The sequence below is a fragment of the Dromiciops gliroides genome, chromosome 6, assembly GCF_019393635.1.
Source record: "Dromiciops gliroides isolate mDroGli1 chromosome 6, mDroGli1.pri, whole genome shotgun sequence".
In the NCBI taxonomy this organism is placed as follows: Eukaryota; Metazoa; Chordata; class Mammalia; order Microbiotheria; family Microbiotheriidae; genus Dromiciops; species Dromiciops gliroides.
In genome coordinates, this window is record NC_057866.1 from 46,907,491 (window position 1) to 46,922,967 (window position 15,477).

Below are 15,477 nucleotides of genomic sequence, written 5' to 3' on the forward strand. Positions count from 1 at the left end.
CCAAATCATGGGGCTCAGTCCTGGGAGCAGAGTTCATTCGGAAGGAAGCAAGTAGTGCACACAGGGAAAATGGAGAGAGACTAAATAAGGTAGGAATGAGGTGACAATTCTCAGCAAGGAGGGAAAGTCTCACCAGAAATCAGGGGGCAAAGTTGGGTAAACTGAGGAACTCCCCCTCCCTGTTTACCTGTGTGATGAAAGCCGTTCCAGTGTCCTGTAATCAGGTCAATTCTTTCAAGTCTTTCCAGTTTGAGGCAAGCTGGCCTAGCCCTTGAGAATCCAGAGTTCATCACCATAGGCACCAAGGGAACAGAGTAGGATTTTTGTGGCAGAAACTATATAAAAAAAAAAGTGGAACAAAATACAAAATATACAATAACATGTATATACCACTTTAAAATTTTAAAGAGCTTTAAAATTGCGTAGTTTCATAAATGTGTTTTTAGTATAATATATAATAAAATTCTAAGATTATTTTAATGCAAGGCACTCAGACAAAGAAAGCAGGGGAAAACCCCCTCTACGTTCTTCTCAGAAGAATCAGAGAAATATTTTTGTCTTATAAAAAAAGAAGGAAAAACCCAAGTCAGTTTTCTTTATTCATTATGTAGCTGGTGCATAGGCCTGGGATATCCCTTTCCTGGATGGGGATAAAAAAGAAGAGTCTGTGCTTCTCCCAACATACCTCAGCACCATCCTTAAAGGACTTACATTTAGTAAAGCAGGATAAGACCAATGTACAGGCAAGTGTAACAGAATATAGAGTCTGATAGAGGCAAAAAAAACCCAAACCAAATAAATTCCTTCGGGAAAGAATAAGAGATCAGTTTCACCTGGCTCTTTTTAAAGAAACTGCTCCCTCCCCCATTATTGCTCTTTGAAAGTAGACTAGACTGGGAATCAGAGGATCAGACCTTCAAACCCTAACCAGGAGGCAGTGTGGACCGGCTTCTAGACCTGGTCTGAGGGAAGCTGGAGTTTAAATCCCAGCTCAAGGCATTTTTAACACAGCCTCAGCCCAGAGGAATTCTTTACACCAAACAATACAGTTCTTTATCAATCTTTCACCCATCACCTGCTAAGCTGTGACCAATTCACACCCTCTCCGTGCCTCCGTATACTCATCCGTAAAACAAAAATCCTTTGCATCCCTCTTACTCTGAATGTGAGATTCTACAATGTCGCCGGGTCCTCGGATTCTATTAGGGAAGTAGGTAGGAGGGTGGAGTCAAAAATACCTGGCCTCTAAAGCCTCTGCTCCGTCACTTCTGTGTTGTGACGTCACCTCTCTGTTCCTCAGTTTCCCTAGCTATGAAATGAGTGCGTGCGTGCCCCTGTTTGGGGAGATGGTCAGGTCTCTCTATGGTCCCCTCGGGATCTAAATCTATAGTCCTCCTGGGCCTATCAGCCCCGGGTTCCAGTTCTGGGCCCCTCTCCCTTCCCTGGATCCCTTCTTGCACAACAGGTGAGAGTGGGGGAAGCCTTCGGAGAGGGGCGGGGCCGGGGGCGGGGCCGGGCGGCCGGGCGGCCGGGCGTGAGGGGCGTGGCGGGAGCGCGCCGGCCTGGGCGTGGCCCCGCCCCGCCCCAGTTTTCTAAGCAGAGGGCGGCTGGGGCGGCGCCACACGGAGTGGACATGGGGCTGTGCCTGCCCTGCCTGGGAGATGGGCCCCAGGACCCGCCAGACATAGTAAGTAGGGCCTCGCCGCCCTCTCCCTTCCGGCCCTGCCAGGCCCGGCTCGCGGACGTCCCCCTCGCCCGGCAGCGACAGGTGTCCCTCGCGGCCGGCTGCCCACGTCCCTAGCCCCGGACCGCTGGCTTCCGCCTCCAGCACCTCGAGGCCCCGGCTGACCTTCCCTTCCACCCCGGGGCCCTCTCCGAGACCGGGTGCGCTGGGCCTGGGGCCGATGGCGGCCCCAGGTGCCCCGAGGGCGGGTCTGGAGCCTTCCACGTGCTGGGCGGGGCTGGGTGGGGGAGGGGAGGCACGCACATGCGTGGCCTTGACAATGGGGCTTGTGTCTGGCGGGGGCGTCCCCCTCTCCCCCGGCCCCCCACTCAGCCGCGCAGGGCGCGTGGGGCCGGGGAGCGGAGTCAGCAGGCCCAGGTGGGATGGGTGGAGAAGACGGACTGCCCCGGGATGTCATTAGTTAGAGCACCCCCAGGTGTGCGAGCGTGGCGGGTACCCGGCACACCTGCCCGCTCCACCAAGGAGTCCGAGGGTCCTTCGGGCGTGGGCAGGTGGGGGGGGCGGTAGAGCGAGCGCCGGGCAGACCCCCAAACTGCCCCGCGCGTCTCAATTCCTCATCTGTAAAATGGGAACGGGAATGAAAGCTACCCCCAAGGTGGTCGGCAGGACCAAACGAGATCATAACTGCCAAGCGCCTAGCACGGTGCCTGGCGCCTAGGAAGTGCAGTATAAATGCCAGCCGTCCGCTTCGTCATTGCAGCTCTTGTGATCGGGGCAGCGAGAGGTTCCCTGACTTGCCCAGGGTCACAGAGCTGGTATGTACACCACCTATACCTTCGGCGTATAAGAGGATAGGGATCGAATACAGCTCTTCCTGGCTCTTAAGAACGGTTCTCTATTCACTGCACCACGTTGCCTCCCTTCAGGAGCTCTTACAACACTCACAGCGATTGTGGGACAGCCATTGACCTATTGTTTATTTGGTATTAGGACTTCCCTGGTGAGAAAATTCCCTCCCCAGGACAACTTAAAGAGTAATCTAGAGCTCCAAAGAAGTTCACGACTCACCCTTGGGACACAGAACCAACAGATGTCAGAGCAGGGACTGAAGCCATGTCTGCCCAAGCTGAGGACTGCTTTCTCTCTACCACACTATGTAACTGACGGTTTCCTTCCTCAGAGACTCATTCTTTCTATTCCTTCCCCCATGTTGCCTCTTAAAGATGAGACCAATAGGGAGAGAAATTGATTGGACCAGCATTTCCCCTCATTTATGAAACTCTCGAGAGGGGATACTCTCTAAAAATGCAACAACAGGCTGCACCTTTTCTGCAATTTATAGTGTTGGAAAGTTGTCTCAAGCATGGAGAGGTGACTTGCTCAGGGTCACCTAACCAGTATGTGAGGACTTGGAGAACCTGTTCTTTATGGGGCTCAGCAATGCTCTAGAAAGAACCTAGGATTTAGATGAGACTAAGTACTAACACTGCTTCTGTGGCTTACTGTTGTGTGATCTGAGCAAAGCCTTTACCTCTGGGGCTCAACCTCAGTTTCCCCATGAATAATATAATACCGTCAGTTACTTGCCTTAAGTGGCTGCGAGGGTCCAATGAAATAATATTTTTTAAAGTTTTGCAAATTTGCCTGTCTTGATGAAAACGGTTTAACCCCTGTGGGTCTTCTTGTGATATATGCTTTGCCAAGGCCCTTCCAGCACCAGTTCTGTGAATGGGAGTTGAAAGGACAATGAGGAAAATTTAAACTTGCTGGAAGAAAAAGGGGGAAAGACCTCCCCACTGGCAGTTTGAGCTCTCACAAGGTATAATGAACTAACTTCCCAGTCCTTGGATGCCTTGGTCAGGGCAGACCCTTTGCTTCTGTTGTAGAAGGTTATTTGTGGCTTTCTATTTATTTGCATTAATAAAGGTCTAGAGCTGGAAGGAACCTTAGAGACTTATTAAATCCAATACATTCATCTTACATGTGAGGAAACAGGCCCAAGGTTAACTGACTTAAGCAAGGTTGCCCAGGTACAGTGTCAGAAACTGGATTTGAACACAGATCTTCTGACTGCAGAATCAGTGCTTTCCAGTATATGTTGCTGGGCCCAAGAGTGGACAAGGTCCCTTCCGGTTCCAAAATTCTGCAGTTCTGTAATCTTTGATCTATCCTGGTGAAAATGACAGCTGGAGATTTTACTTACCCCAGGGCCATATTTTCCTTTCCTTTTTGGTCATTTAACTATTTTGGCAACCTGTCTGGCAGTGAAGATTATTTATTTTGTGGTGTTTGTAGGAAGTTCAATGTTATTCCCCCCCACCCCCCTCCCTTTTTTTTTTTGCCTTTGAATTTTAGCAGGCTTCTAGGACTTGGAGTTTACATTTTTACCATAGACTCAATACTGGAATGAACCTGAGAAATCAGTTAGTTTGAAACCCCTTAGTTTGTAGGACTGGGGAAACAAGCCTAGAGAGTTTGAGGCTTGCGCAGAGTCACCTAAGTTGTGTCAGAACAGGGTTTTATACCAGGTCCTCCCACATCAGAATCAGCACATCCTCCCCCTCTATAACCTGCTGCTTCTCACCAAATGTGTTCTTGTCCATTGGCACAGAGTCCCACGAAGCAGAGTTTGGGTAGGAGAAGATTTGTCTTCACATCCGACGTGATTTTCTAGTTACACGTTTACTGGACTCCCAGAAGTATTCACTTAATTCTTGGAGTGCTCCTAAGGTTACTAATTATTCTCCTATGATTTCTGGATCCACTTTTGTTTACTATTAAAAAATCCGTATGAAAATGTGGTTCCAGTTTGCCTTTATGGTAAGGTAGATGTTCATTCAGTTTATTCATCTTTGTGGAAAGATCTTTTTTCTACAGTTTGTATCAATATGTTAAAAGAGGACTCCTAGAAAACTGGAGGGACTCGGCGCTTCCCTGGGGCGTAGGTCCCTTGAGAAGTGCTTGTGCAGCAGTAGAAGCTTGCAAGTCAAGGGGCCTATGTTGTATCTTAAAACTCTGTCACATGCTAACATCTGCCCTTGGCACTTAGAGTAGTTTTTCACTTGTATAGTGTGTGTCATATCTTTTCAGCTACATTATAGTGGGGGCCTTACACTTGTGTTTATCCCCTGTATAACCTACCATGCCTCTACATAGCAGAAAAGGGGAAGTTTACAGACATAGGTGGCCAGTATGTACTTTTCTGAGAAATAACCATTTATATACCTCAAAATTATTAACACTTCAGGAAAACAAAACATTTTATGTACTTATTTGAGCCTTTCACAATAAACCTTCCATACCTTAAGGGAATTCTTTCTGTTAGAATATTAAGTACCCAACAAGTAAGGCCTTCAGTGAGGAGGCACACACACTGATTCCTTCTTTACTTTAGTCTCTGACAAAAAGTAACAATTCTTACCAAGGCCAACTGTGGAAATTTATTTTGATTCGGGGACCCTACCTTTAGGCTGAGATTTGAAAGCCTTAGGCCCTCAGGGCCTCTTCTGTGTGGGAGGTGCTGGTGCCCCACCCTTCCCCTCTGCTTCAGCTGAGCCCCAAAGCCCCGTGGGCTGTACAAGACGCCAGGTCAGACAGCTGGAGGAAAAAAAAAAAAAGCCCCCAGCTCCCTCCGACCTGAGTGGAGCTACCTGAAAGATCCCGGATGGCCTGTGCTGAGGCACTGAAGCTGAAGCACCCCCCCCCCAGCCGCAGCCCTGACTGGCAGATTAGCTTGGTCTGTGGGGGCGCAGGAAGCCCCGAGATTTGAGTGGAGAGAAAGAAAAAAAGGCATATATAGACCTGGGAGTTAGATTAGAAGGGATTTGGGGGGGGGACACGAGATGAACAGTAACGCAGGACTAGGAGCAAGGAGGAAAGGCCGGCGGACAAGATTAGAGGGGTGACAAAGGCGGCAGAGGATGGAGCAGACAGACAGACCAGGAGGCATCGGAGAGCACAGAAGGGTCAGCACAGGGTACAGGTTGGAGAAAGTGAAGATTAAGAGGAGTTAGAAGAAAGTAGCTGAGCAGGGAAAGTATAACGTGCCCTGAGGCAGGAGGTGGCTAAGGCCCTTATTGTATTAAAAAAGTTCAAATCCCTGCAGGTGGGAAAGAGATGCAGTGGAAAGAGACCTCAGGAAAGCAGTCAGGTTGTACATTTTATTTCCCTGTATTCTTAATTTTAAATGGTATCTCATGAATCAACTTTGCTTTGATTATTTAGTTAAGAGGCTTCTTAATCTTTAGTTTATCCATTTGGGAGTAGAGCAGTGTGGTGGAACTTTATAAACGGCCCATGTTAAATTAGTAGCAGTCAGATAGCCAGTTAGTCAAAAGTCCCCAGATTAGGCATCCACAGATTAGGCCCCCCAAAATTAGCCTTAGTCTTCAAAAATATTTTCACACAACCCTTCTACTGCAATTTAGTAAGCATTTATCCAGTGCCTGTGGAGTAACTGGTACTGTTAGGTGCTGGGGATGTAAAGAAAACTGCTGTGACACCGCCCCCCCCCCAAGAAATTTACATTCTACTTGAGCACTTGATTATAATTCACTTGTAAATTCTTCAGTTATACTTCAATTATAAATGCTCATGCTCTCTCTCTCTCTCTCTCTCACTCTTTTTCTCTTCTCCCTTATATTTAATCTTTCCCTCCTGCTTACAAAAATTCCCAGAACCTTCCTATGTTCTTAAAATAGCAACAGAAAAAAACTTTTAAATTGACCACCGCATCCCTTCTATCATGCCTTATTTTGCAATTGTTTTTATGACTAAACTCTACGGATATTGTTTGTTTTTAAGCTTTCTGTAACCCTTGTGTTCACCCCCTTTTCCACCTCTCAATCACTTCTCATCTTCTGAATGTCACCCCAAGATCTCGTCTGCCTACCCACACAGCTGACCCATCAGTTGAGGGTGATAAGGATCCCCTCTTCAATGAATTCTCTGATGGAACTTTGGACTTTCTGTTCCCTCCATAGCCCATGGTCCACTAGCCGCCAGAAGCAGAAGTCTGGCAATGTCATGTACTTTCTTAAGACGTTTTGGTGATTTCCTGTTATCTTTAGGAAAAGACAGGAATTCCCCAGCTTGGGTTTTAAAACCTTTCAGAGTCTGGCCCTAGCCGACCCTTTTCAGACCAGCCGCGTGTTATTCACCTTCACCTTTGGTTTTCCCAGCCAAGCTGGCCTTATGCAACCTTGCTTCTCCATCTCTGCCCCACCTGCATGGAGGGCTCTTCCCCTTCCTTTACAACCCATCTTCCACACAGTGGATGAAGTGGTTTTCAAGCACAAACCTGACCATATCATTCCCTCCTCCCCTGTCTTCCCCTCATTCCATAAGCTCCTGTGACTCCCTCCCTATCAAATCTAGGATAAAATATATACTCTTCTGTTAGGCTTTAAAGCCCTTCTTAACCTAGCCCCAAAGTTCCTCTCCCATCTTGTTGTCCATTGCTCCCCTTCCTGTACCAGCCAAATTGTCCTCACTGTTCTCACACCAGATATCTAAATAAAAAGGACTTGAGTTGGGAGAGAGTAAGGCCAATAGCAGCTGGGAAAATCAGGGAGAACTGCCTGTAGAAAGTGAAACTTGAGCTAAGACTGGAAAGAAATGAAGGCTCCTTGGAGCCTAGGATGAGGACAGTGTGTATTCCAGGCATGGGGACAGGGGGAGGAGGAGGCCAGCAGCTGGTCCCCATGTTAAGGCCCTAGCTCTCTGTCCTTGGACTGATCTTATAACGTCTGTCTCATTTACATATGTAGCAACAAGGCTCTGAGGTGTGAAATAATTGGCCCAATGTCTTACTGCTAGGAAGTAATAGACCAGGCTGCCCAACTTGAGGGTTTAGATTACAGTTCTGTATTCTTCCTCTTGCAACATACAGCTTCCTGAGGTAGCATGGTCACTTGCGGCTCTGTTTTCTCAGGGACTTTCATGGTCATTTTTTTTTAAATGTTATCAATTTTTCACAGGAAGATAGAAGATTAAAACTTGCAGAAGCTGCAGAAAGAAGACAGAGAGAGGTGAGATTTGAAAAATATAGCTATGGCTATTTGGAAATATTTTTAATATTATGTGTGTTTTGTATACATAAGATTCCTATTTTAAAACACACACAAAAAGATGCCCAGTAAGTTCAAAGGCAATTGTCTACTTTATAAAAAAGATTCATGATACAATTCACATAAATTGAGTTTAAACTAAGATAAAATTAATAAGAATATTTTACATGCATTTTTAGGAATGTATCTTTTATGAAATAAAAAAATATTTATTAATGATTTACTAGGTGTTGAGCACTGAGGGTACAGTGCAGAAAATCAAGGCTCCTTTCCCTCAAGAAAGCCACACCCTAATCAAGGGAAAGGATACATAAAGGAGTAAAGTTTCATGTAGAAGACTAAGGGTACTTAGTTTCTGACAGGCAAAGGTGGGAGGAGATGGCAAAGCTATAAGGACTTTGGGAAGCAATGGCAGGGAATATGGTCCCTGATCAGAAAAGAGAGTGGGTTCAGAGATCAGAGGGAAGTTGGGGGGAGTTGGGCTTTGGGGTATCTTCAGAAGAAGATGAGGATGGGAAGATGGTAGCCCCCTGAGAAGTGTGTCTAACTGTGCTGTGAGTGTACATCTCAGGTAAAATGCCCCAGTCTCTTTTCCCCCAAAAGATGGTCAGTGCCATAAAAAGCCAGAATTTCAAGAATGCATGATGTTATTGCTTTTGGTACTTTGCAATCACAATCCCTCGGTGCTTTGGCATTCAGTCTTCACAAGTTATGACTGAAAAACAATCCCCCTGTGGTTGGATTTGTGATGATTAGCCTCCTCGAACTTGAATTAGTTTTGACCTCTCATAATTAAACATATATTCTGTCACTGATTCTGAATAAAATATAAATAAAAACACATACGTAATTACTATCACAAATATATGTTGAATGAAGAAATGATTGTTTCCAGTAAAGGCAGGCTTAAAGACTTTGAGAAGAAATTTCATTAGTATGTTTATCAAGCAGTGGTTACATGAGGGATTTAGTAAATTAAGCCTACCTAAGAAGGGATTTTACATATGATAAAACTTCATATAAAAGTGTAAAGACTACTCTGAGCTCTGAGCTGACAAAAACAAGCCTAAGGCTGATTTGACCTGCAGGCCATACTTTTGGGGCCACTGGTCATGGGCATTCTTCACTTTGTGTACTGTTGCTGTAGACGTGGCCTAGCAAAGCACCTGGCTTTTATTTTGTGTTTTAACAACAGCAGAAATCGTTTCTATTACGCTGATTTCTTTTTCCTAAAGGCTTCATCTCGAGGAATTTTAAATGTGCATTCTGTAGAAGAGAAGAAGAAGAGAAAGGAGAAAATCGAAAAACAGTTGTCTTCTGGTGGTCCCTCACAAGGAGGGCTTCGAGTAAGTGTAGGGATACCCACTGCACCTGGAGTCTGGGGACTTAGTTTTATTTTTACTTTGTTTTCTTCTGCTTTGGTAATTGTATTTCAATATGATCCTACATATTTTGTGATCTTATGGGTTTTGTACATTTAAAAACAATCCGAGGAGAGTTCTGTAGGCTGCGGCAGACTTCTAAGGGCTCCATGACACAACAAAGGTTAAGAACCTGTGACTCAAAGTATGATGTAACTTCCATTCTTTTTTTTTTCCATTTATGGGAAAATTATTTTAAAAGTTTGACACTTTTTTGTTAAGGGCTAAAATTCTAGCTAAACTGTCTAAAATATCTAATGAGTGGTCGCCAATAAATTATAAGCTTTAGCAAGAGTTAGACTTTTAAGCATTTATTAAGGAGAATAAGAGTTTGGTAAAGAGAGAAGAAAAGGCCTAGATTCCTATCTATTAAAGGGAGAGCACATTTCTAACTCCCCTCTCCACCAGCATCCTCAGGAAAGGAGCCTCAGTCTCTCCCTTCCTCCTCCCACTAGCCCGCGTCACTTCCTTTTCCAAAGAAAAGACTCCTGGTCTTGCCCTCAAAGACCTTCGCTTCATGGGCAGAACTCTTCTACAGTAAGTCTCCAGCAGGTGGCATCGTTCCAATCATTACAGTTCCCCCCTTTGTTTCCTCAAGAAACGGTACGTTTCCTTGATGAAACAGTCAAAAATAACAGAATATAATACCCTATGCTAACTAACAATATGTTAATAACAATATAGAAAAGGAAGAGAGGAAAGTTTTGTCCAGAGGGGCGATTTTTTTTGTCCTCATGAACCGACGCTTTGACATTGGTCTTGCAAAGGGAGGACCTCTGCAGAGAGTACATGTTACAGATGGTGTATATTATAACAGAAAGAGAAAAGAGAAAAAAAAAAACAACAAAAACAAAACTGTTCATTTAAAGTCTCTGAAAGTCTTTTCTCAGATGTCCTCTAGGTGTAGTCATGGAATGGAAGTCTTTTCAGGGGTTGATGTGTGGATGCTGGTAATCAGCCAGGAAAATTTCCTACAAAATTGAGCTTAACACAACTTTAAAATAGCTTTGTCAATAATCAAATCAAACAATGAAAGTTCTCAAAAACATGTCTAAGGGAATTCAGAATCTTAGTTGTTACACATGAAACATATAATAAAACAAAAATTTAAACATTCTTTAAAATTATAATATTACTATAGTCCCCCCTTATGGAGGGTAATTGAGAAGACAATTGCTGCGATATTAATTATTAAAAATAATTTTTATCTTTGTTTCATCACTTTTTGCATCATCTGCCTAATTATCCTCATGCCATTATGAGAAATTAAAAAATCTAATATAATTGTTAACAGGTGTCAAGGCCAAATTCAACACTATATTTATCATGACACCTGAGATAATTATGGGGGTTACCATAAAAGAACAGAGAAATGATGGGATATGAGCATTTCCACACCTGAGCAATATGTACCGCCCATACAGTATGCCAGGCTTAAAATAGGTGGATGGAATATATGTCCATGCCACCGAACATATTGGAGGAAACTGAGTCAGACTTAATCAGATGCATGGGATTGAGATGTCCATGGCATCAAGCATATAGGAGGGAGCATAGAAGTCAGGTGTAGAATGAGATGGGTGGGATGAATACTTCCAGCCATCTGTATAATATTGTGGGGAAAAAGAGAATAAAATATTAAACCAAGAGAATCCAACCTCAACATTTGTCAAAAGCCGTTCTCTCGGCCATACCTTGACTTCATGCATGTCTCCCCTCATGTGACAGTTCAGTGTCTGCTCTTGCATGTATTCCTCTTGTGATTGGATGGCATCTTGGCCAACTGGCATCTGATAACTCAGAATAAAGGCAATTAGTGTCTTAAATGATAAATTCCCATAATCCATGTCTCATATGGATTTAAAAATTGAGGATAATAAATGATTGCAAAAAATGTGAATACATCTTGACTCGGAATACAATATATAATTATGCAACAATTTCAAATAATACCCCCTTTTTTTTTACTTAGTATACAATCACTTTTGTGAAAAATCAGAACATATTTAAATACAAGTTAAAGCACAACAGAATCTCAAAGAAAACTTTTTTTTTGAAAAAAGAAAACTTTTACAAATGTTCCCCTCTTTTTTTTTTTTGGAATATGCTTATCAAAAATAATAGTTATTATATTCTTTTTACTGTTCCGTCAAGGAAACATTTTATTTCTTGAGGAACAAAAGGGGGGACTGTAATGATTGGAATGACGCCACCTACTGGAGACTTGCTGTGGGAAAGCTCCACCATGAGGAAAATGCCTCAGAGGCATTGTGGCTTTTCCTTGGCGTCAGGAAATGACGTTTGCTCATGGGTGCTGTCTATCAAGGCTACCAGCCAATCAAATTGAGGAACCTCCTATGGTCTGGGAGGAGACAGGAAGGAGGAGAGGGAGCCTGCACAGAGAGCGCTGGGCCTTTTGGCTTCCTGACTTGATGGTGGTGGCGGCAGAGGACTTCACAGGAAATTTGAGGAAAGATAGGAATGCCAGGCTGTTAGAATTCTGTTCTCAATCTTTTTCTTTCTATTTTCCAATAAACCCTTAAAAACCTAAACTCGTTTTATCAGTGATTTTTAGTCAGTTTCCCCCAAACTGGGGGAATAGATTAGAATCCACATTTAGAATCTTAAATTACACATTTTCCTTATTTTGGGTATTTATCTGTAAGAAGGAAAACTGAAAAATATTATCAGCCAGGCGGATTGTTGATTAGAAGGCAATGATAAGATTATTTGAACATATAAATTGCAGAGTTAAGTTAATAGCATATCTTTATCTAATAGGAAAACACGTGTACCAAGTCAAAGAATTTTAGATAAGAGCTGAAAATGAGTGGCATGGGTAGTTATTTCATTTTTCAACAAGTCGAAATGTTTTTCAAGTCAGGGTAATTAAAGTCAAGTTTTTGTTTTGTATTTTTAAATCACTTTCACTAGTGAAGAGAATTCAGTAGAGCGGACAAATCAAAGGTCATCTTTTCTATTTGGGACCCAAGCATAGCCATACTTTTGCAAGACCATCAAGTCATCTAGTAGGGATAGTGTAAGAGCAGGCTAATGATACTTTCTTTTGTAACTGATGTGATTTTGTTTAATTTTGTATATACCTCTGACTCTGAGCTTCTTGGTGACTACCTAAATGTTTGTCTGTTGCTTCTTGGGTAGGTATGTTAAAAATCTAGGAATTTTCAAGAAAAGTTTTAGTGTTCATTCACCAGATTGTAGTTATCTATTTAGTACAATGTTAAGTTTTGGTGATTTTTCCTTTTTTTCTTTTAAACACCATTATAGAAGGATTAATAATAAAGCAAATAGGGGCAGCTAGGTGGTGCAGTGAATAGAGCACTGGCTCTGAATTCAGGAGGACCTGAGTTCAAATCTGACCTCAGATGCTTGACACTTACTAGCTGTGTGACCCTGGGCAAGTCACTTAACCCTCATTGCCTTGCCAAAATAGTTATAATAATAATAATAAAGCAAGTAGGAAATAAATATCTCTAATATAGATTCTTTACTTCCTTGAGAATTTTATCAATGTAGGATTTTTGTCCAAACTATCATCTTACTTCACCCACAGTTTATAAAAAAGGATTCTCTATACACTGATACAGAATGTGAGCCTGAGTGGACCTTCCTTCTCTTCTAGGGCTTTTTTCCTAAATTTATTTGCAGATGAGAAAACAGGGAGAGAAGGGTTACCTGTCTTACCCCAAAGCCTTATAGCAAGTTTCCCATTTAGCTCTAATGTAGGAACCACCTTTTTGCCATTCTTGTATTTGTTAAGAGCACCATGCTAAATCAAGAAAGAAAAGCAGGTGTAGTAAAAGGAACCCTGCCTTGGGAGGTAGAGGATATAGGTTTGAATTCCAGATCTGTACATGTTTCCTGTAGGAAGACCTTTGCGCCTTGCTGAGCCTCCTCCATGTTCTTTTCTAGACAGGTAGGTGATGCAGGGAGGGGATAGACTAAGAATCAGGAAACTCAGGTTCAGATCCTGCCTCTCACATTTATGAGGGCAGAGAACCCACGTGGCATGTTACCTAACCTCTTTGAGCCTTAACCCAGATTGCCTTGTACATCCATTGCCTTCTCTAGTGGTCCTGATGTATATCTTGCCTCTGGACCAGATGGCTCATGAGGAGAGAGTGAGGCTGATGATGTTGTACTGCCCTCCTTTACTTAAATCCAGTTCACTGCAAGTCAGGACGTCATCTCCCAGTGTCATGGACCTCTTTGAAAATGAAGGACAACCAACCAACCAGCAGCCAGTGTAGTAATGTCCAGTAGCGCCTGACATGTAGGTGGCACTACATCAATTCTTGATTTGACTACCTCCCAGGGTGGTTGAGAGAACCTAATATATGAAGGCTTTGCAGACCAAAAAGTGCAACACATGTGAACTATTCACATTACTATTATCTGTAAAACAAGTGGCATGAGTAGATAATCTCTACAATCCTATAAAGGTGCCAAATGAATTTACAATCTCCATAGCCAAGACAGTGAGTGAGCAAGAAATATAGAAGCAGATGGATTTTAATAATCCATGCCCTCAAAGGACTCTCATCCTCACAAGTGGTCAAAAATGTCTTGACGAAGACAAAATACATACCTTGGACTATCTTAAGGAGTGTAGGGATCAATTATCTTTATTCTTAGCACCAATCCCTGAGCTTACAATAACTATTTAAATAGAACTATATGTAGTCCCTCAATCGTAGGCCAAAGGGCTTTTATCTCTCTGTGCCTATCTGCCAGTTCTTTCAAATACAGTTCTTATTTGTTACTACAGTTATAATCTTAGCATAGGCTAGTGTTTAAAACTGAACTGTGTTGATGGGATGCCTGTTTTTCCTTATCTATCTAAGTGATGTCTCCACATACAGTGCATATCTTTATCAGAGAGTCATATTTTTCATTTCTCACTTTGGTCTGAGTGTTTCTGACTCAAATCCTGAGCAATATTCCTAGTTCTATACAGAGATCATCTTGCTCTGTGTGTGACTACTCCTGGTTGTTTGTACATTATAAAAGCAAAACTTTCTTTCCTATAGATTTCTCTGGAAGTAATATGTAACTTTTCATCTTTTTTTAGTGGACAGTTTCATAAAATTGTGTGCCAAATGGAAGACAAGACTACTGCCGATAACCTGTGGAAAACTGCAATCAACTGGCGCTTCGTAATGTGGCTTTTGCATTCAGCACATTAACACTTCTGTTTTAATGTGATAAATGATAAGTAAACTGTATACTGGAAATTCTTTATTTTTTTTTGAGCAGACAAACCTCAGGATATTTAACAAGATGACCAAGATTTTTCACTATAGTCTCTTTATTTTTGCACAAGTAGCTATCCTGAAGGGCAAGGGCTTCATTTGTGACTTTATGGAGATAAAGTAATACTGCCTAACAATATATTTCTGCTTTGGGTGTTGGTGATTAAATCTTTAATCAGTTTTTCAATGACATTTTCTCCTTTTTATAAAAAATTAAGTGGGCATTTATAGCTTTGCTGACATACATTGTGTTTATTTTGTATTTATACTGACTTAATGTTTAAACCTGTTGATTTAATGACTAAGTAGAAGGAAATAACCAAAAAATAATTTTGTGGCTCATATGAAACCAACCCTTCCCATACCTTTTGATTCATTAGATGCTTATTTGTAAGTAGATAAAATATTTAATCTGGTTATTTTCTGTTTAAGTTTTATAAATACGTTATGTAGAAATGGGGGATTTTCATTAAGCTAAAATTTATTTGCTATATTTAAAACTTGGTCCTTTTGGTACCATAAGAGGGCAATGCTGAGGTTGCAAAGAGATCAGGTTTGTTTCTCTAAAGACTTCTTGTAATGAGATTACTTACTAGCATTTGTCAAAGGATGAGCTTTAGTGTCATTTTTTAAACTCTATTAAATACTATAAAGCTAAGTGTAATTTCACTAGTGTGGTTTTATTTGTTAAAACATTCATGAGGGTGATATTTACTTATACAGACATCCACATACATGTACATATATATTTATATGTATATGTATGTGTATCTCCCCGGCCAGTGTTTTCCCCATACACCACAGTATCTTTCATAGTTGATAACTATGGGGACTTAAAAGTTCTATGCTTTGAGGAATACCAACCAATCATCTCACCTCTCCTTAGTAGTAGTATCATTATATATTATAATACATATCAACAGATATTATAGTACATGCATTTATATATATATGTACATGTGTACAATATATGTATACACACATGCATAAAATGACCAGAGGGTTCTTTCTACATGATAGTAATAGCATAA

At 42.0% G+C, this 15,477-nt stretch overlaps 1 protein-coding gene across 1 annotated transcript; it reads left to right on the forward strand.

The window, feature by feature from the left end:
• The first annotated feature begins 1,562 nt into the window (after positions 1-1,562).
• LOC122731318 (small VCP interacting protein) lies at positions 1,563-15,110 on the forward strand. The gene is made up of 4 exons (XM_043971348.1): positions 1,563-1,687; positions 7,663-7,713; positions 8,988-9,098; positions 14,266-15,110. Exons 1-4 carry the CDS (start codon positions 1,634-1,636, stop codon positions 14,278-14,280), a joined length of 231 nt encoding a protein of 76 aa, XP_043827283.1. The 5' UTR covers positions 1,563-1,633; the 3' UTR covers positions 14,281-15,110.
• Positions 15,111-15,477: the final 367 nt, after the last annotated feature.